Consider the following 22,850-nt stretch of genomic DNA (forward strand, 5'->3'; position numbering starts at 1 on the left):
TGTGTTCTAGCCGGGAAAAAGAGATTGAGTTTCTAGACACTCTAAATGACTGTGCTATGGAGCAGATGGTCACGGAACCTACCAGGGGAGAGGCGATCCTTGATTTGGTCCTAAGTAACACTCAAGACCTGGTGAGAGATGTAAAAGTGATTGCACCGCTTGGAAACAGTGATCATAATGTTGTTGAGTTCATCATTTGTACAAATAGAGAATTGGCCAAAAAGACTCACACAACCATTTTTAACTTTAAAAGGGGTAATTTCTCTGATATGAGGGGACACGTGGGGAGGAAACTGAAAGGAAAAGTAGAAAGGGTCAAAACAATTGGGGAAGCTTGGGATCTATTTAAAACTACGATCCTAGAAGCTCAAAAAATATATATTCCGCAGGTTAGGAAAGGCACAAACAGGTATAGGAAAAAGCCTGCATGGTTAACAAACAGAGTAATGGAGGCTGTAAAAAGTAAAAAGAATTCCTTTAAGCAGTGGAAAGCTAGTCACAGTGAGGCTGATAAAACGGAACACAGGCTATGGCAAATAAAATGCAAGTCTGAGGTCAGGCAGGCAAAAAGGGAATATGAGGAGCATATAGCAAAAAACGTAAAAACCAACAATAAAACTTTCTTCAAATACATTAGAAACAGGAAACCAGCCAGGGAGGCAGTGGGGCCCTTGGACGACCAAGGGGTAAAAGGAGTATTGAAGGATGATAGGGAAATGGCTGAGAAGCTAAATGCATTTTTTGCCTCCGTCTTCACTGTGGAAGATGAGAAGTGCTTGCCCACTCCAGAACCACTGATTTCAGGAGGGGTGTTGAAAGACCTGAGTCAGATTGAGGTGACGAGAGAGGAGGTCCTAAAACTGATAGACAACTTAAAAACTGAAAAATCACCAGGCCCAGATGGCATACATCCGAGAGTTCTGAAAGAACTCAAATGTGAACTTGTAGATCTCCTGACAAAGATATGTAATCTTTCCTTAAAATCTGCCTCCATTCCTGAGGATTGGAAGGTAGCTAATGTCACTCCCATCTTTAAAAAGGGTTCCAGAGGAGATCCGGGAAATTACAGGCCAGTCAGTCTGACGTCGATACCGGGTAAATTGGTGGAAACCATTATTAAGGAAAGAATTAGTAGGCACATAGATGAACAAAACCTATTGAGGCAGACTCAGCACGGTTTCTGTAAGGGAAGATCTTGTCTCACTAACCTGTTAGTGTTCTTTGAGGGGGTGAACAAACATGTGGACAAGGGGGATCCAATAGATATTATTTACCTTGACTTCCAGAAAGCTTTTGATAAAGTTCCTCATCAAAGGCTCCTAAGTAAGCTCAAAAATCATGGGATAGAAGGACAAGTCCTTTTATGGATCAAAAACTGGCTAGTTCATAGAAAACAGAGAGTGAGTGTAGGTGGGCAATTTTCTCAGTGGAGGGTGGTAAGCAGTGGGGTACCGCAGGGATCAGTACTTGGTCCACTGCTTTTTAACTTGTTCATTAATGATTTGGAGATGGGAGTAAGCAGTGAAGTGGCTAAATTTGCGGATGATACAAAGTTGTTCAGGGTGGTGAAAACCAGTGAGGATTGTGAGGCACTCCAAGGGGATCTGTCAAGGATGGGCGAGTGGGCGTCAACATGGCAAATGGGGTTCAATGTGGCCAAGTGCAAGGTGATGCACATTGGAGCCAAAAATCCTAAATATAAATACACATTGATGGGGTCTGAACTGGCAGAGACTGAGCAAGAGAGAGATCTTGGAGTTGTAGTGGATAACTCACTGAAAATGTCGAGACAGTGTGTGACTGCAATAAAGAAGGCCAATGCTATGCTGGGGATTATTAGGAAGGGTATTGAAAACAGATCAGCCAATATAATAATGCCCCTATATAAATCAATGGTGAGACCTCATTTGGAATACTGTGTGCAGTTCTGGGCACCACACCTTAAAAAGGATATTATAGCTTTGGAAAAAGTGCAGAAAAGGGCAACTCGAATGATAAAAGGGTTGGAACACTTTCCCTATGAGGAAAGGTTAAAGCGCTTAGGGCTCTTTAGCTTGGAGAAAAGACGACTGAGGGGTGACATGATCGAGGTTTATAAGATTATGCATGGGAAAGAGCAGGTAAAGAAAGAGGTACTTTTCTCCCTTTCTCACAATACAAGAACTCGTGGGCACTCCATGAAACTGCAGAGCGGTCGGGTTAGAACGGATAAAAGGAAGTACTTCTTCACCCAAAGAGTGATTAACACATGGAATTCACTGCCACAGGAAGTGGTGGGTGCTACAAGCATGGACGGCTTCAAAAGGGAATTAGATAAGCATATGGAGCAGAGGTCCATCAGTGGCTATTAGCCACAAGGTATAGCTAGGGGCTCTGGGGCAAGTGATGCTCTGTCTTGGTGCTTGGGGGGGGTCAACAGGGGGAGGACTTCTAATGTCCTGGCCCCACTGCTGGACCTCCTGATGGCACTGGTATTTCTGGCCACTGTGTGACACAGAGTGTTGGACTGGATGGGCCTTTGGCCTGATCCAACATTGGCGTCTCTTATGTTCTTATGTTCTTAAATAAATTTTTAACTTCATCCCACAACATATTTGTTCAATGCTCATGAAATGCTGAAATCAAGTCAGAATGCTGCAGTGGTTAGAATGTCCAACTGGCATCTGAGATACCCGAGTTTGAATCCCCACTCTGCCATAGAAGCTTGCTGGGTGACTTTGGGCCAGTCACACACACTCAGCTTAAAATGGAGCAGAACAGAATGATGTCAGCTGTTGTGGTTCCCCATTAGGGAAAAAGGCAGGATATAAATGGAAATAAAAATTGTTCGTAAGTAAAGCCTGTAGAGTAGAGCTTGTTAGTATGCTTAAGTCTTTCTTAGATTCGTATCTGAAGAAGTCTGCATGCATATGAAAGCTTACAACTTTAATAAAACTGTGTTGGTCTTAAAGGTGCCACTGGATTCAAATTTTGGTTACTGATATTTTCATGGCCATACCCATAATTGGGATACAACTATGCTTAGTTGCATGGAGAAGGTGAATATTCAAGTGAAAGAACTGAAAGTGCAAACTGTGTATGTCCAAGTGCACTGTACAAAATCCAGCCTTTCGTATGCTTTTCAAATTTCCATCTGTCATGTTCTTTAAGCCCATCGATCCTAACAGTGAGTTGTGATGAGTGTGGGAACTGGTGCTCAGCATTCTGTAAGTCTTGCACTTGCGTACATATGTACCTCACTGCTACTGTAGGACAGTACGCTCATGCCGTTATGCTACAAATCATTCTGCTTCTAGTTCTACTGCATGAACAATATGTTTTCGTCCTAGAAGCTAACCTCTTGTCAAAGTAATACTTACCACTGCAATATGTTAGGTACTGTCATAATAGTTAAGTGTTTCTTGGTAAGGAAATTGGGAAAGGGATGAAATCAAAAATTCTGCAAGAACATGTTTTGCAGAATAGATTTACTTATGGCTGTTTCTTCTCTTTACAGGAGTTCCTCAAAATGGAGGATGGGAAGCCTGTTTGGGCTCCACACCCAACTGATGGGTTTTGGATGGGAATTATTGTGGATATTGGTCCTGACTCCTTAACGATTGAGCCTTTAACTCAAAAAGGCAAGGTAAGATTCTCCAAAAGGTGAATGTAACATGTTTGGTTACATACAAAACAAGAGGCTATTTGGTACATTTCAGGGGTAATCCTGCTTTTAATAGTTTTCAATAGCTTGATCTTTTATTAAACTTTCCCATGGCTCTTTCTTTGATGTATAGATATCACAAACAAACCATGCTGGGAAGTCCTTGACCTTAAATGCTTCCCAACCACTCTTTAAATTTAATTTTTTTAAAATTTTATTTCGAAAATTTCAAAGGCGTTACAAAATTTCAGAGACATTCTCAAGGAAAACGAAACATTAAAAAAATATAAGTTAACAATTCCCAACCAATTAGAAGTTAACATTCCCAACCAATCTTCAAATAAAATGGTTTAAAAATAAAATCCTATATATCCATATGTCAAGGAGTCCAAAAGTCTCCAGGGCTGTTGTATACAAGTCACACAAGTAACCAGACCTTTCTTGAATTTTATTAAAATTACATGAAGTTTCAGTCTAACAAAATATATAATCTATAGGCAACACAGTACTCTAAAGTCATACAGCAGAAAACAAGACCTGTATTTTCAAAACCATGCGTTCTCTACATTGATGTCTATTGCAATATAAAAATATCATAGTCAATCAGAATCCAAACCACCTTTCTTTCTCCAGACATTTAGCTCAATTATAGTTTTTTGGTCAAGCAGCATCAGTTGTTAATGATACCCAATCAGGACCCATTCTTGCTAGAACTTTCTGGAAAATTACCTCATCAATCCTGATTCTCCCCCTCCCACCTGTGGTCTGCAGGGTCTCATGAGAGGCTAATTACCGCATTTCCATATCTGATCTTGAAGATAAGGGCCGTGTAGGTCCAGAGACCAATTTGTAAACTGCAGGATGGAACAGGCCTGTAACCATTCACATTAACCCTTTAGGGGGGGGAGCCAGGGGTGCTCTGCCTCACACCATGTTTAAGCATCATCCATGTAAATCTGTCACTACAAGTGTGGCGTAGTTTATAAGAGGCTCATTTTGTAAAGATTTCCACAAGTCTCTTATCTCCTTTCACTGCCTTATCAGATACATTTTGACTGCAGGCCAACAGAAAACCGTAAGGAGGACACATTTGTTATGACTGAGCCTTACTTAAATGTGATAACTTTATTAAGTGTTGTAAAATAAGACAAATCTATTAGCAAGACTTGTCATAGTGTGTTTAAAGCATTTCAGAATGTCTGCTCGTATCTGGGTAATCATTAATTTAAGTCATAGATTGCCTCCATTAAAGCAAATCTCCAACTTACATGGGGCTTTGTGGGAGCCTCTTGAAAAATGTAAGCACAAGCTAGATTCTGTGGCAAGCATGCGGTTTCTGCTGAAAATGGCAACTGCATTGGTAGCTGCCCTTTGGCTTCATAGTATCTAACACTGTTGAGTCTATATACTCCCTTTGCTGTCTAGCTGTAAGAGGAGCCAAATTTGTGAGAATCTTAGGTGACCAAATTCTTTTTCATAAATTGAGACAGGTCACGTAAACTGCACGGATATGATATCTAGTTGCCTGTCAACTATGGCGGGGGGGCAGCATAGAGCCCGTATCCACACTTAATGAACTATTGCGGGGAAGTTTCCCGCCCAGTATGACACCTTTGCAATCCGCTTATATATATCAGCATACAATTCCAAAAGTATAGAGTGCAAAAACCATGGGAAGAATTCTGAGGAAACTGTTCACTAATCTGGATTTAGGTCTGCCTTGGAGATGAGAAACAGGTTCAGCTCCTGGGCCGAGATGGAACTTTCTCTGTCCCATGCAAATACTGACTGCTGAGGAACAGGAATGTTCTGGGGCAGTCGGCACCACCAACGTTAATCCCCCAAGAGCAAAGAATCCAAAGAGACTGGTTGTTATGCATAAATCCCACTGAAACAGAGGCTCCCAAAGCATATCCCATGCTAACTTGTCTTGACATCACAACTTCATTGCTTACCCTAGAGCATTGATTGCCACTGATGGAATTGTGACTGATAGAACGATATGGAAAGTTACAATGTCAAAATACAAATTAAGCTATAAAGAAGAAGTAGACATGTGACTGTCATGTTGTCTGTGACTTTCAATTTAGAGTGTGGTCCAAAGTGAGTTATTGTTGCTAAACAGGAGTACTTAGGAACAAGAATAGTATTAATAGTTTTAGTTGGCATTTTGGAAGATTGCTTTTAGACTTTTAGTTTGTAACTAATGCACCATCTGTTTTCCCCCCTCCATTATTGGCACTATTTTTCACTCACTGAATCCTCCGAACCCAGATGATGTTCCTTCCAAAGGGTATTTTTAAGTCTGACTTCTTAGCTTCCAATGCAATTGCAGTATTATCCATTTAGCTGTAAATTGGCAGCACACTATTTTACCACACCTAGTACATATGAGGGACTCGTGAAAGGATTCTAGTTTCCCCCCCTCTTTGTCACCATTTCTGATTTCCGTCAAACTCAGACCTCGTTAGCCATGATTCTGTATGCTTCTTATGAATTTTGTATGCCTCATATCCTGTTTTCTTTTAGTTGGGAGGGGGAGCCTGGGAGCATGTGTGTGGGTGTGTGAGAAGCCGCTTTATTGGAAGTCGCACTGACTTGTAACTGTGTTTATGCAGGGCCTTCCATCTCTGGGAAGACTGTGTGCTTGACCTTGGATGCCAGACACTGCTAGATACTAAGCTTGCAGGTGCTGGGGGAGAGTTAATGGTGCACAGTAGATTTAGGCAGGCTGTATGTGTTGGTGTGATTGGGCTGGTCCCAGGGGGGGGGGGGGCTGTTTGAACCATGTATAATACCAGAACTGATGCCAAGAGGGTCAGTTCTGACACAGATCATCTTAGCTTGAAACGTCTTTATCTCTCAGTAAACAAATCACTGCCAAGAGAGTGTTGTTGGGAGTAAGTTTGTTCAAGAGTTTGACATAGTGTCAGAACTGACTTCTCCTCAACCTGACGCACTGCAACAGGAATGAGCGAAGGAAGTGAGGAAAAGGGGACTACAGCTCCTCCGAAATCACCTGACTCCAAAAACGCCCCTGACAAACACATAGAGGAGCCGAAGGGGAAGGAAGACAAGGGGGTGAAGTGCATGCCCCCTAGGCTCGGGCTGGACTGATGGGAAGCCCCAGACTGGGTTACCCCGTCCGGGGGGCCCTTGGGTGTCTGGTGATGGCAATCAGAGGGGGACCACCATTGGGCCTCTGGGATCTTGCATGACAACCCAAAAGGCTTGCTGGTTGCAAGAGCGGGAGCAGAGGGCCACCTCCTGGAAGAGATGGAGATTGAGGAGATTCAGCAGGAGCTGCAGGCAGAGATCGCAGAACGGTGCTGGGACACCCAAGAGGCCCTGAGGGGCTTGGCAGACACCATCTGGGAGGTGCTACAGCTGGAACTTTGAGGCTTGGGACTACAAGCAGGGGGAGGTGGCACAGAGGGTGGGCTCTCTCCAGGAGGCGAGGCCCCTCCAGAACCACCACTGGCACACCCCAGCCCCACTGCCCCTAGAGACGCACTCAAAGACATGTTCGACGGGACCCAGGGAAAGTTGGTGTTCTTCATGCTCCAGGTCCGGAAGTTCCTGAGAGACTGGGGCCACACTTTTGCCTCAGACGAACACCAGGTGGATTACTTGGGGTCAAGACTAAGAGACCAGATAGCCGACTGATTTGTGGGACTGTACAGTGTGAGTGGCCTAGGACTCAAGAGATGTGGATGCTTTCATGCGGGGCCCCCACAGACAATATGAGGGACCCCTGGAGCTGGAACAGGCCAGAACTTGCCTCCGGGGGCTGAAGCAAGGCAGCCGATCTGTCCGGGAGTTCTCGGACAAATTCAAGATGTATGTGGCCAAGCTGCAGGGGTGGCTGGAAGAGGTGCTCATCAAGTTCCACAGAACAGGCTTGAACCATTCCATCTTGGACAAAGCTCTGGCCCAAGATAACCCCCTAACCCTGAATGGCTGGATCAAGGTGGCCTGTGAGGCAGAGAACCGCTGCAACCTGCTGAAGATATACTACCCAAAGCTGGTGGCCAAGGTGCTGGGAGGAGAACCAAAGGCACAACAGGGCCGACTCCAGAGTTCTGGGAGTGACCGAGAGCAAAGGATATGGCAAGGTCTGTGCCTGAAGTGTGGCCCCCTGGACATTTCACCACCAACTGCTCACGAGAGAAGAGCCCTGTGAAGGGCGCTAAATGGCAGGTCCAAAATGCTCCCATGCTAGAATCTCCGAGATCTACTTCCCCTCTCTTTTACATGACTGTGACTGTAACCCATTCCTCCCTTCACACCTACATTAGGGTATGTGTCCTCGTGTATTTAGGGTGTACCCGAGACTTGATCAGCCCAGCACTAGTGATGGGATTAGGGGTCAAGTTATGAGAACTGGAGGAGCCCCTAGTTCCTGGGAAGTCCAATTTTCTTACTAACGCCCTCTCGTGCCTCCCCCAACATACCAGTCAGAGGAAGTCATTGACTCTATGTTCACACCCACCCAGCTGGGGGGGCAGTACTCACGAGCAGCTGGGCAAGAGAGGAGGGGGCCTCAGTCCCGAGCCATGGGTGGGAAAATTAAAGGCGGCTTTTACTGAAGCCAACAAGGAGGAAGTAGAAAAAAGGGCACACTCACAAAACTGGAGAACGGGTGCTGGTTTCGCCAACACAGGCTATTCATGCCACTTTCCCTGAGGGGGGAAATTTTGCAAATAGGGCATGACAATAAGTTGGCTGGCCATTATGGATATTTAAAGACTCCACACCTCTTACAGAGACAATTCTGGCGGCCATGGATGTGGGCTGACATCTCTCAATACGTGACTAATTGCCAAGTGTGTTTGATGGGGAAACGGTGGGCTGAAATCTCCCCCCAGACTGTTGCAGCCTCTTGCAGCCTGTTGCAGCCAGATACCCTGGCTGGTCATTTCTCTGGACTTTATAATGGACCTACCATAACGGAAAGGGAGGACAGTTATTTGGGTGGTGGTTGATCTCTTCTCAAAGCAAGCCCATTTCATCCCCTGTAAACAATTGCCCTCTGCCAAAAAAACCTGGCACATTGTGAGACTGCACCGAGGAAAATAATCTTGCACTGGGGCCCCCAGTTCATTTGGAGGGAACTGTTAAAGATTCTGGGGGTTGAGCAAGGACTCAGTAGTGCTTACTACCTAGAGACCGATGGTCAAACTGAGCGAACCAATGAAGTGTTGGAGCAATTCTTGAGATGTTTCATTAACTATCAGCAGGACAACTGGCTAGATTTGCTCCCCTATGCGGAATATAGTTACAGTAACTTGGTTCACAGTTCCATGGGGCCCACCCCATTCAAACTGGTGCATGGGTATGAGGTGGGCCCCTACCCACAATTGTAATGGAACCCCCGGTCCTAAAGATTCGGCTAGGAGGATCCTCTTCTGAAGTTCAAAGACAGGATAGACTATGTCATACTGAACTGTCGTAAGCCGTCCACTCAAGCTTCCTACAATGGGAAGTGGAAAAAATTCTTGTCCCACCTTACGTTGTTGGGATTGCCACCACCCGCATTCGATCTGATGGCAACTTTTGGCTTTCTATTGTCCCGTTTGGACTTGGGCCTTAGTTGTACCTCGTTGAAGGTCTATTTGGCCGCAATTTCGGCCAATCGCCCACCAATTGAGGGTTACTCCATTTTCCCCCACTCGCAGGCCAAAAGGTTTCTTAAGGGCCTGACCCACCCCACCCCACCCCCGTCGCATGGCCCTACATTGCCACGGGACCTGCCCATGGTGCTTACGAGACTTGCAGACAAGCCTTTCGAGCCGGTGGCTACTTGTAGTTTGCCGCTCCTGTTGTGGAAGACAGCCTTTTTAATTGCAGTCACCTCCACCAGGAGGATGATCAAACTGTCAGTGGTCCGTTGTGACCCCCCCCATATTTGAGTTTCCGTCATAATGGGGTCACGTTGGCTCCAGATGTTTCTTTCTTACCAAAAGTTGTTTCTGAGTTTCACTTACAGGTGGACATTGTCCTCCCAGCATTCTTTCCATCCCCGTTGAACGAGGAAGAATGTCAGCTTCACTCGCTGGATGTCAAAAGAGTGCTACTCTTTTACCTGAGTTAAACAGGTAGACTTTAGAAAGTCACCGGCCTTGTTTGTCTCTTATGCTTTGCCCTCCCAAGGGAAGAAGCTGTCGTCCCAACACCTCTCCAAATGGATTGTGGAGACTATTGAACTGTGCTACACGTTAGCAAAGAAGTCACTTCTGGGGTTGCTAAGGGCACATTGCACCCGGGCAGTGGCCACATCCACAGCCTTCCTGCGAGGTGCGTCGCTTGAGGATATCTGCAATGCAGCGGCCTAGGTCACTCCTCACACATTTGTGAAGCACTATGCCCTTGATGTGGGCATTCACCAGTGTTCAGCAGTAGGTCGGGCAGTGTTGCAGGCAGCGCAGAATTAGGACCTCGGCTCCCTCCTCCAGGTAGGTGTGTACTGCTTGCTAGTCTCCCAGAGGTGTGATGCACAGAGACCATGAAGAACATAAACAGGTTGCTTACCTGTAACTGATGATCTTCGAGTGGTCATCTGTGCATTCACACCACCCGCTCTCTTTCCCCTCTGCTTTCAGTCCTGTCCTTTCTTTTTGAGACTGAGGGCAGCGTTCGGAAGGAACTGGCGGGATCCTCGTGCCCTCCCCCATGTCATGTGCAGTGGAGCCCAGCACGTGACCGGGGAGCGGGCATGAAAATCCCTTTTGCTTTCCATTAAAATCCCTTTTGCTTTCCATTATACTGATCGGGGTCGGCACAGGCGCATTATATCCCAGAGGTGTGAATGCACAGATGACCACTCGAAGATCATCAGTTACAGGTAAGCAACCTGTTTTTTCAGGTGCTGAGGGAGGGTTAACGGCGCACAGTAGATTTAGGCAGGCTGTATGTGTTGGTGTGATTGGTCTGGTCCGGGGGGGGGGCTGTTTGAACCATGTATAATACCAGAAATGGCTCCAAGAGGGTCAGTTCTGACACAGATCATCTTAGCTTGAAACATCTTTATCTTTCAATAAACAAATCACTACCAAGAGAGTGTCGTTGGGAGTAGGTTTGTTCAAGAGTCTGACAATTTCCTCTTACCAAATCTTTATCTGTAAAGCAAAAACTAATGCACTGGAACGAAAGGTTTTGTCTTACCAGTGCCCCTGACTTAAAAAAAAAAGGGGGGGGAAGAAACACATTTTTGCACCAGTGACGATGTACATAAAACTACTTTGAAGGAAAAAGGCTTCCTAACCACCACCACCCCACTCCTTATCCTACAAGAATTGAAGCTATTTAAAGGGATTGCTTTTTTTGTTACTGTGCTGCAGTCAGAGACATAGAACAGGGCTAGTGCTAGTATAACATCAGTACATGAAAACTCCTCTTGTGCTTGCTAGTTGATCAAGAGTGTCCCAAAATATACAAAAAGAAACAAGGCTGCAACTAACCCTGATAACCAACTGCAAAAGCAGTGGAGGGGGGAGAGGGAATGAAGAATCCATGAATTCATATAAGAAAGGTTGTGATCCTTAAACAAGTCCAGTATTTAATTGTAGAACTTGCATTGTATGAAAAGTCCTAAACAAATAAAAATTCGGACTTCTCTTTCTGGTTGAAGGAAATGCTTAGAGGCAGGTCAAGAGGTGCTGCAGCAGATTTCCCTCTTCTGAGGAAACTAGGTGTACCTCTAAGGAAAAGACCGATAAGGAAGTTGGTGCTTTTTGCTTGGGAAAGTCACGTGCAAAGTCAAACTATGTATCTTATTATTTTCTGTAAGAATGGGAACATAGAATGTTTCAGGTTGTGCTTCAGTACCTTAAAAATAGCCTTGAGGAAGTATTTCACAATGTCATTGAAATACAGAAAAACTAAAGGAGCGCCATCTGATTTCTTAGGATCCTCTAAAATGTATTTCAAAGGAATAGGAACTTGTAATATTCTCAGAAGTAATTTTTTATTTATTAAAGTAAGCAGCTTCTGGGCAGTCTGCCAACAGAATTCTGTGTTCATTTCAAAATGTATATTCTGGGTTGGCATAGGAGATGGTGGCAGGATAAAATGCACAATGTTCTGTGGTGGATGTTTTCTGATTTAACATTGAAACATCTGTAGTTCCAGTAGTTGCTGACTGCCTCTCGATTCTTCTGGGTGACACAGCAGAGGTGTATCCTGGTTAGTAAAAGTTTGCTTGCTGAAAAACTCTCCAGGTTCAGCATAACTGGTTACTTTGTCTCATGCCATGTAACAGAGTTAAGTATACCGTGTTTCCCCGAAAATAAGACACTGTCTTATATTTATTTTTTCTCAAGAAGACACACTAGGGCTTATACCACAAATGCATAGAAATCCTGCTAGGGCTTATTTTGGGGGTAGGTCTTATTTTCGGGGAAACAGGGTAGTCATATTTCCTGTTTCACACTAAAATCAGTTTTTATAGCATGCAACTGTAATATTAATGAAAGTATATTTGGAAGCAGTTCTCTGATACAAAGGATGTAATTGGGCAAGGGTTGTTCCTAAATTGCTGCAGGGCTAACAGAGTTCTGATTTAACTCCCAGTGAGTTTAATAGTTTCAAAGGATGTCTGTGTTGGTCTGCAGTAGAACAGCTAGATTTGAGTCCAGTGGCACCTTCGAGACCACCAAGATTTTGGCAGCATAAGCTTTAGAGAGTCAACATTCAGATACCTGTTTGGTTGTATGTAATACCCTTCTGTGTAATTTCTGTGTTGTTTAACATGTTGTGTTAATACTTCCACTATGTTTCAAATTTTTTGCTTAGTTTTAGATTTCTGCAAGCCAAATCCTATTACATTGCTTATTGGATGCCCCATCCTATTGATTGCATTGACTTACGCTATACAATCTGCCTTGAGTCTCGATGAGAAAGGCAGACTATAAATAATGTAAATGAAGTGTGAGAACAGACATAAAATCACCAGTTCACGTAACTGTGAATCCATTTACTATACTACTTAACTATCTTAGGGAAACGGCTGCCTCTTAAAAGCTGTGGCAAGATCTTTTTATCAAACATCACCTGCGGGTCTTAACAATGTAACTATATGTTATTGACTACAATTTAATGCCACATATATTACATTAGAGAAACTACTGCAGAGCTGCACACCAGATATCACAAACTGTGGCAAAGAAGCTCTAACAGTCTGTCACTCTCCTGAGAATTCCGATTCACCTTGGGTTCCAGTGTTCCATTTAAAAGTTAACTGTTACTGAAGAAGAGGCCAAAACATATAACTGATCACTCTTAAACAACTCACTTTTTCCTTCTGCTCATTAACATATATAATACTGTATATATCTCTCCAGGATCCTAAGCCTACTTGTTTATAGCACTATTTAGATCAGGGGTGTCAAATTCATTTGTTATGCGGTCCGGATCTGACATAAATGAGACCTTGTTGGGCGGGGCCACGTGTGTCATAAAACGTAATGTCAGGTAGCAGAGATATAAACTTTATAAAGGACACAAACAAAGATTTTTTTTTACTTAAAATAAAAACATGTTTAAAACATCACTCTTGCAATATTTTGTTTAACAGTGTCTGATAACTGACACTTCTTGCTCTGAATTATTGCATCAAGATGTCTGTGTTGTTGCAATCTTGAATATGCTGTTCAAGTGTGTATCGGTAAGCTGCAAACCTACTTTTGATTTATTGACATTCACCAGAGAAATCTCATGCTCAGAGTTCTGAGTCTAGGACCCAGGTTAAAACATGAAATGGCTGAGCGAATGAGAGAGTCTGGTGAAGCAAGCTATGATGCAGCAGCAGCAGCAGCAGCAGTAGAACTGGAAGCAGGAGATGGCCAATTCCATTGCAGGCCTGATAGAAGTCCTCTGGGGCCTGATCCTGCCGTCAGACTGCATGTTTGACACTCTTGATTTAGATGCTTTTAAAACTGTGATAGAGAATCGTGTATACATTTATATGTATGTAAGTATGACAACTGATACTTAAAGTACAGATCTAATCCAGGTAACATGTAAAAATGGGGAAAATATGCAAAGGGTGCTGGATTAACTGTCTCTGCAGTTTATCATGAGTTAAGAGGCCATCTAATCTGCTTTCTTCTGGTTAAAACTGATCCTCTTTAAGGGTTTTAGTCTCAAACATATGGCCGTGTTGTCTAATGTATAATGCATAGGTAGTGCTTGCTTTTAGAAAATACAGTTTGGTTTAGTGATTCCAGTGTGCTTGCAAAGTTGTACGTGAACTTTCTGTCCTGTTCTTTGTCTGTTTTCTTTGACTTGACACATGCAATGATCAGTCTTAGTGTGTGGACTGTTCTGCCTTCTCTCTCTCTCTCTCTCTCTCTCTCTCTCTCTCTCTCTCTCTCTCTCTCTCTCTCTTTCTTCATACTAATCATTAAAATGGTATGCAGATAGCTTTCTTCAAATTTTCTCAGTGGAGTAGTAGTGTAAGGACAGGATCCATCCCAATATTTATATCCTGTTTTATCACCTCGTACTTCAGGCAGTTAAGAGAGGAGTGACAAGTTGCAGGGACACCAAAATAGCATAGAAATCGACCAAGATAAAACAGTGCACAAAAACTACAGTCGTATCCGACAAAATAGTTTAAACTCTTATCAAATGCTTTCTGAAATTAGTCTTATGTGCCCGCCTAAATGCACTGAGTGGTGCCCTCTGCACCCACTCTGATAAGCCATTCCAGAAAACTGCACCCACAGGCAATGCTCCCTCTAAACTGTGGAGTCTTGTGAGCAAAAATTCAACTTTATGAGCACGCAGTTTGGCTACTGCATAAATCAGTTTGCCTTGGAGCCATCCTTCCTGAGCTAAGACAAAAAATGTGTGAACTGGAGGCTAAAAAACTATGAGCTAGCTCATACTAACTCAGCTTAGAGGGAACACTGCCCACAGGTGTTTAGATCTGGGAATGGGCAAATTTTGACTTAGTTGACCAGAGGAGTAGGCTGTGACTACAAATAATCACTGACTAGTGAACTGAGTTCCTGGCATGTCCCAAAGAACTTTTGAAAAGTAATGGACTTAGGTTTTACTTTAGTAAACTTTGAAGACAGAACTATCACCCTAAAAATTGGAATATAGCAATTTTTTGTGTACAAAGAAGAAAGAAGGAACTTCCTGCAAGGGGCAGCAAGATCTAGCTAGACAACACTGTAGGGGGGTACCTTCTTTCTAAAAGGGGCTTCTCCTTGACTGTCTGCAGAATGCTACTCTTAGACTTTTCTTAATCTTAGGCTTTTCTTCTAAAGCAGTGTAGAATCCTTTCTCAGAAGGTAAGGCAGCTAGGTTTATCTCTTTTCTTCCATATCCGGTTTGTTAGTTCCATAAATAAAGCTTTTGTTGCTTTTAATCCGTTCAGTGTCCTGACTGCTCCATAGGCACTTTGCCAACATTAAAGCCTGTAGCAACATTTATTCCATCATAAGCTTTCATGGTTAGAAGTCCATCAGATGCATGAAATGTACATCTATTGGGGAGGTATTTATACTTTAAACTGCAAACAGCAGAAGGTGGCAGAGGAGAGGTATCACAAAGAAAAGCCATTTTCAAACAAGACCCAGTGAAACAGAGTAATCAATCTACTGAGAGTGAATGATGATCACTTCCAACTGTTGATGCATGGTTGCAGTTGGGTTATGGCTACAATCAGGTACACAAAGTCCACTCATTTTGTTTGTCTATGAGCAGTTGAGAGTGGACTAATCCACTCAGAATAGATGAGATTGCTCTTTTGTTTGGCCCTGCATTTTTAAAAACTATCTCTTGCCTTTTTTTATTTGTAGCTTTAAATATAAATGTCTCTGTATGATGGATGTACAATTTGTGCACCTGATAGAGTGAGTTCTGATTCTGTTGGAATCTCTCTTTTTAGTTTTAAAAGTGCTGCTGAGCTCCTGTTCAGTCTTTCAACAGATCTAACATGGCTAGCTCTTGAACTATAGAAGAAGTAGCCCTCTTCAAAATGCATCAAAATGTGAGAGTAAACCAAACTCTTCCCCCCAAATTGTCTGTCAGTTGGTGTGGTAAGGTTTTGTCTGTGCCCATTAGGAAAAATCTTGTGAATAAAACTGACGAAGAATAAGCCTGTTTTTATGTTCTGTTTGCAGTCTTATTCTTATCATAGCTTGCCTGTAAAATATTTTAATTTGCGTGGTTCAATAGAATCCTTTTTTTCACCCCCTAAATGCTAGACATTCCTCGCTGCTATCAACCAAGTATTCCCTGCAGAGGAAGACAGCAAGAAGGTTGTGGAGGATAACTGTAAGTCATAGCATATAAAATTGGGTTGAGAATTATTTCTATTTTCAAGTCTCTAATTTTTGCGAAATATGCATGGGGCCCATGGAAACAGTACTCCTTTGCCACACAGAGAGATTTCAGGAGAGATCAAGAACTGGTCATAGGGTCAAACTTGTTTGCTTTGTGTACCTGTAACATCTGAACAGAAATAAATCCTATCTGAATTAAGTACCGTATACCCCTGAATGTGGAACCGAGACCTTACATAAAGCAGCATCTGACCGTGAGCCCTACTCCCAGTATCACTGGATGCAGGGATTGCAGAGGGGGTACTGCATAGACAGGCCTACAATCTGTTTAGATTGAAAAGCAATTCATTTCTCATCCCATATTTTAGTTCAGCCAAAGATCTCCCCTCCCTAGGCAGGCTATTGCAAGCTATTGCTAAGCCCAAGCTATGTAAAACTCTAGAATCAGAAATTATGTAAAACTCAAGAATGTTGACCTGGATAAAATGTGAGAATCCACAACAAAGCCATAAACCTGACACAAAGGAACTCCAACAAAGAACAATAACACTTGAAACTGACAGAATATCATCTAAACTAGCCTGGCAAGCCAATACCAAGTCCCAGGAGACACCAAAACACGGGGGGGGGGGGCAGTCCTGGGACCCTGCAAACCCCTGCTCGAAATATTCACAGTTAATCCCTAATATTTATGGGATTTTTCAGGACCCATTTTTTGGTATCCTGAAAAATCTTGACCTGATTATATGGGAGACCTGATTATATGTAGAAAACACCAATAAGGTATTTTTGGATATATATTCTGTTTGGTTGTATCTGAGTACACATATGTAATATTGAGCCATAGATAGGCGATACTCAAGCCTGGAGAAAAAAAATGGAAGATCTATTATCCTGGGAGAAAAATAATACATTCATTTTACTATATTTGATTGGACTACTATTTGGAACAGAAGACAGCCAATTGAGGAAGTTGTTTTGAGCATTGTACAGTGCTTTGATGTTAAAGTAGAACAAGCTGGGAGCCAACAGAACTCACAAGGGAGAAAAATCCTGTGCCTCCACAGAGTCCCCCACCTTCTGTCTTCTCAGGCTTCCAGTTTCCCTCTCCCTACACTCCCAGTGTTTCTCCCCACACTGCACTTTTTCACTTTGTAGGCTTTTATTAATCTATCCCACCATTTTCATTTCTTGCGTTTCTCCCCAGTCTCCCTTCCAGGTTTTTCCACTCTTTTTTTCTTTAGAATCTCCCCTCAGGTTTTTCTTCCCTTTCTTTAGCCTTTTCTCCACACAGTCCTGGTTTTCCTTTCCATCTCTTTACAGACTTTTCTGCACACAGTCCTGGTTTTGTTCTCTTGCTATTTTTTTTCTGACACCCCCTCCCCACATTTTTTACACTCTTTGTCTTCCTGGCCTTTGCTTTGTCCTGCTCACTACTTCGTGTTCCTGCCCCTCCCACTGTTGACAGGATTGTCTACGCCAGGGCTCCAGTGCATTGGTTGCTAGGCAATCCCACAGTGGTGACTGTGATCCTGTGAGATCTTAGCATTCTCTGATTTGGACAAATTTCAACTGTCCTACTAAGGGTGTGTATCCCCACCCACCCAGGATTTTTTGGTTTGGGTCTACTGCATCAAAAAAAAATTGGGATTCCTGAAAAATCCTGGATCCCAATACTGGTACAGTATTCGGATCCAGGATTTTTCAGAAATGCCAGGGTTTTTTTTCTGGGTCCAATAGACCTGAGAAGGAAAAAAAAAAGTTAAAAATTGCACACCTGAAGGTGAGCTAGCCGGGAGCAGTCTGCTCCCCGCCAGCTCTTCGGATCCCATTTAAACGCTGTTCTTTTAATCTACCCGGTAATTCCCTAATATAGCTGGGATTTGGGGGGGATTCTTTCCCACTACTCCGCTGCTTTTCATATCTACTCCGTAATTCCCGAATATTTCCAGGATTTTTTTCAAGATCCCCCCCCCCCCCAGTTTTTCTAAAAAAATCCTGGATACCTTTGGGAAGCTGAAATATACCTGAAAAATACTGATTAGGTATGTTTCAGGTATATTTTCTGTTTGGGAAGATCCAAATGCACACCCCTCCCTCCACCGTATTTTTTTGAAGCGAATTTCTGCAAACTAGGGGGTTTGCCCATTCTTAATATATGGTCTTATTATATAGCTTTATTGACTTGCATTCCTGGAAACGGAGATGGGCACCACAACCCTAGAGTCGGGTTCGACTGGCTTTTAAGCAAGGGAAACCTTTACCCTTTACTATTACTGGCAGCATCCAATGAACCTGATTCCCTAGCATTATTCAGTCTATTCCTTGATTTGCCTCTGCCTGTTCTTCGAACATTCAAACAATAGTGTGTGTTTTTCAGGTATTTGTTTCAAATCAAACCTCAAGTAGCCATGTATACTCCTGTTCAGCTGCTGTTTTAAACTCAAATATGTACCTGTATGTACTGCTTTTAAAATTATAGTGGCAACAGCAGTATTGGCATTTGTTAATAAGACTCATTGAGGTTTCTCATGTAAACGTCTACATATGGCCAATCTGTCTGATTTCTCATGCCCTCCCGGTGGTACGATGGGGACTTTTTTCAGTTTTTAGAAGTAGTTTTGTGGTTTCCTTGCTAAAACTCAGGTGGAAGTGTTACTTTTTTGTAAACTATCTTTTTTTTATTGTAGGCTCTCTAATGTATTTAAATGAAGCCACACTCCTACATAATATAAAAGTTCGATACAATAAAGACAGAATTTATGTAAGTATTGTGTTAGTTTGTGAAATATTGGTCGGGTGTTGTACTGTAAAACATCTTGAATGTACGTGAAGAGCTATCTTGGGTTTCCATTTTTTTCTTTTTTACTGTGACATAATAGTCCATTTCATCCTAACTTATTAGAATTAATTTAAATCACTGATGTATGTTTTATGCGTACACTCTTTGCTACATACATGGAACATATACGTGTACATTGTACAGGTATGTAAAATATATATCTAATGTTGATGCCTGTAGGCAAATGGCTTTGACAGTTCAAGCACAGTAATACCAAGGTTGGATGTCTTTCTCTTTTTTTGAACAAACTAAGCACATGCTGTCTCTGACACCTTCTAGCTCAGATGTTCATCTTAAATCTTTTATGTAGGTATCAGATTGCCTGATTGTATGTAATGAATTCTGACTAAATTACACTTAGTCCTTGCCATCTGCTCTGGCAAATGACAGCTGTGAAATAGAAAGAAGAAAGTTTTAAAAGGAATGGCAGAAACTGATAGGCAATTATGTTGAAATCCCCCCCCCCCCCCAATGTTGATGCAGTTACTAAATCCTAGTTTGTTTTCAATGAGCCATTCATTTCCAGGCTTTAAATTGATTCAGTGAGGTTTTGGTATAAAATCAAAAACAGATTCTTAATAGTTCAGCATAGTTTTGATAGCTGAACTTGTTAAAGGTAGGTGCATTAGAATTGGTTCCAGATTCAAGGGTACCTTAAATTCTTGCAGTTTTATTTATTTATTTATTTTATTTTATTTTATTTTATTTCATTATATTTCTATCCTGCCCTCCCCACGAATGGACTCAGGGCGACTCACAGTTTAGGGCACCATGTGCCAAATATAAAAGCATATAAAAACAGATAGGACAAGATAAAAACAACTGTATTTTACAATTAAAGGGCTCAGTGATATTAGTCCTTCAGTCGCATTTAGATGGCGTACTATAAATGTAACACAAGGTCCCGATTCATCAGTGATTGATCTATTGCAATGTTATGGCTCGATCTTCATATACGGCCAACCCACTACCCTGTTGTTACTAATGATAATAGCTGGTGGTAGTGGTAGTGGTGGCTCCTAATTAAAAGCCTGGCGGAATAGCTCCGTCTTGATGACCCTGTGGAACTGTAAAAGGTCCCGCAGGGCCCTGATCTCTTCTGGGAGCTCATTCCACAAGGTAGGAGCCTCCACTGAGAAGGCCCTGACCCTGGTTACAGTGAGCCTGGCCTCCCTGGGGCCTGGAATCACTAGCTGATGTTGTGACCCTGACCGCAGTGCTCCCTGGGGTATGTGTGGGAAAAGGCGGTCCCTCAGGTATGCCGGACCCTGGCCATATAGGGCTTTAAAGGTGAGTACCAGCACCTTGAAGCGGATTTGGTATGCTATTGGCAGCCAGTCCAGTGCTCTCGGCGCAGGCCGGATGTGCTCCCATCTAGGGAGGCCCACCAAGACCCTGGCCACAGCATTCTGCACTAGCTGCAGCTTCCGGATCTGCGACAAGGGCAGCCCCATGTAGAGAGCATTAGAGTAATCTAATCTTGAGGTGGCCGTCGCATGGATCGCTGTAGCCAGGTCATCGTGGTCGAGGAAGGGAACCAACTGCCAAATCAGCCAAAGATGGTAAAAGGCTGACCTGGCAGTGGCTGCCACCTGGCTCTAGTTAAGGAGGGATCCAGGAGCACTCCCAAACTCCTAACCTCTGGCGCCGGCACCAGAGGCCCCCCGTCAAAGGCCGGGAGAGGGATCCCCATCCCCAGACCACCCCGACTCAGGCACAGGACCTCCATTTTTGCTGGGCTTAGTTTCAACTGGCTCAGTCTGAGCCAACCAGCCATGGCTTGCAATGCCCGGTTCAGATCTTCTGGACTGGAGTTCGACTAGCCACCCAACATCAGATAGAGCTGGGTGTCATCAGCACACTGATGACATCAGCATACTGATGACACCCTGGCCCATACCTCCAGGCAGTCTGGGAAGGGGGCGCATATAGATGTTAAACAACTTTGGGGAAAGCACTGCCCCCTGAGGCACACCGCATTCAAGCGGGTGTCTTCGGGACTGCTGTTCCCCTAGCCCCCCCCTTTGTCCCCGCCCCGGGAAAAAAGAGGCAAGCCACTGTAAGGCAAGCATCTGTATCCCCACGTCGGCGAGGTGGTGGGTCAGCAACTGGTGGTCAAATCATGTCGAACGCAGCTGACAGATCTAACAACAACAGTACTGCCACACCGCCTCGATCCAGATGCCTCCAGAGGTCGTCAGTAAGGGTGACCAGCGCTGTCTCCGTCCCATGAACTGGGCAAAAGCCAGACAGGAAGGGATCTAGGATGGAAGTGTCATCCAGGAAACCCTGTAACTGTTTTGTCACTGCCCTCTCAATTAATTTGCCCAGATAGTGCAAATTGGAAACTGGCTGATAGTTGGCCAATTCGGCCAGATCCAAGGTTGTTTTTTTCAGGAGAGGGCGGACCATCGCTTCCTTGAATGCTCCTGGGAACCGCCCCTCAGAGAGGGACTTGCTGACAGTCTCCCTTAGGGCACCTCGAAACCCCTCATGGCCCGCTTTGATGAGCCAGGAAGGGCACAGATCAAGGCTGTATGTGGTTGGGTGCACAGAAACGAGCAATCTGTCAGCTTCCTCCAGGCTGAGCAGGCTAAAACAATCCAAACCCAGAATCGGAGACATGCAAGGGGCCTCGAGTTCACTTTCAACTGTGGCTGGGAGGTCGCGGCGGAGTGCCAAAACTTTATCCACGAAATAGCTTGCAAATGCCTCACAGCCAAAATCCAATTCCCTAGCATTTTGCCTGCCCTGTGGCAGAGCTGTTAAAGACCGAATCGTTCTAAACAGTTCGGCTGGGTGCGAGCTCGTGGATGCAATTGCAGCCGCAATTGCGGCCGTATAGAATTCTCTCTTAGTGGCATTGGCTGCCCTGTCATAGGATCTCATAAATGTCCTATAAGATGCTCTGGTTGCCTCTTTGCAAGCACGACGCCACCATCTCTAGCCGTCTCAGCTCTCGCTTCATAAGCCGCAGCTCCTGGGTATACCAGGAAGCCAGCCTAGAGCAAGCACGCAGAGGGGCCGGGGAGCGATCTCGTCGATGGATGTAGAGAGTCGGCTATGCCAGTCCTCTACAAGCTCATCCAACAAGCCACCAGGGGGCATCGGATACGTCAGAGCCACCTGAAGCCATACAGGGTCCATTTGGCTCCACGGGCAAGCTAAAATCTGCTCGCCGCCTAAACAGGGTTGGGGTGGAACATTCAGACGGGCCTTCAGGGCATAGTGGTCCGACCATGGTACTGCTGAAGCAGCAATCCGGCCCACTATCAACCCAGCTGCAAAGACTAGATCGAGCATGTGTCCGGCCCGGTGCGAGGGGATTGTTACAAATTGGGAGAGTCCCAGTGCCGCCATGGACAACACTAGGTCCGCTGCCTGACTGGAAGCTGCGTCATCAGCGCGGACATTGAAATCACCCAAGACTTAACAGTCTAGGGTTCTCCAACGCCCAGCCTGATAAGCCTCCATCAGGGATGGCAGGCTACTGGCCAGTGCGTTAGATGGCAGGCTACTAGCCAGTGCGTTAGGCCAGATTGCCAAACTCTCATCGGCCTCCAGCACCAGGCCAATGCATTCAATGCCTGTGATCTCCAACGGCGGGAGCGCCCTGAAGGAGTAAGCCTCCCGAATGAAAATTGCTACTCCTCCCCCCCGCCCCCTTTTCCGTGATTGGTGTAGGACTGAGAACCCAGGTGGGGCAAGTTGGGAGAGATCTACAGTGTCCCCGTCCCGCACCCAGGTCTCGGTCATGCACGCCAGGTCTGCCTTCTGTTCCAGAAAGAAGTCCCAAAGAACTGTGGCCTTATTATTTATAGACCTGGCGTTGCACAGCACCAATGTTGGAGGGGGGTTATCAATCCTAGCCCCACTGCCGACAAAGGGTCTCAGAATGGAAGGGCAGCGAGCCATTCTATTTCTCAGCGTCCTTCCGTTGACTCTTTGCCTGGGCCCACCACTGTACTTTCCGCTCCCCAGGAGCACCGGAATCTGTTGCCCAAGCATCGCCGCACCAGCCAGTCTTTGCATTGGCCTCAGACCGCTGATGGGCTAGCTATCTGAGCTG

The 22,850-nt window shown here is 44.4% G+C and overlaps 1 protein-coding gene across 1 annotated transcript in view; it reads left to right on the forward strand.

The window, feature by feature from the left end:
• LOC107122103 (unconventional myosin-VI-like) overlaps positions 1-22,850 on the forward strand; it is a 98,621-nt gene that overhangs the window by 67,055 nt on the left and 8,716 nt on the right. The window contains exons 2-4 of the mRNA XM_015425134.1: positions 3,497-3,625; positions 15,862-15,931; positions 18,630-18,703. Of these exons, the coding sequence (XP_015280620.1) occupies positions 3,509-3,625; positions 15,862-15,931; positions 18,630-18,703 (261 nt within the window). The 5' untranslated portion in view covers positions 3,497-3,508. The remainder of the gene's footprint in view (positions 1-3,496; positions 3,626-15,861; positions 15,932-18,629; positions 18,704-22,850) is intronic.

Source organism: Gekko japonicus, unplaced genomic scaffold, assembly GCF_001447785.1.
Source record: "Gekko japonicus isolate JY-2015 unplaced genomic scaffold, Gekko_japonicus_V1.1 scaffold3765, whole genome shotgun sequence".
In the NCBI taxonomy this organism is placed as follows: Eukaryota; Metazoa; Chordata; class Lepidosauria; order Squamata; family Gekkonidae; genus Gekko; species Gekko japonicus.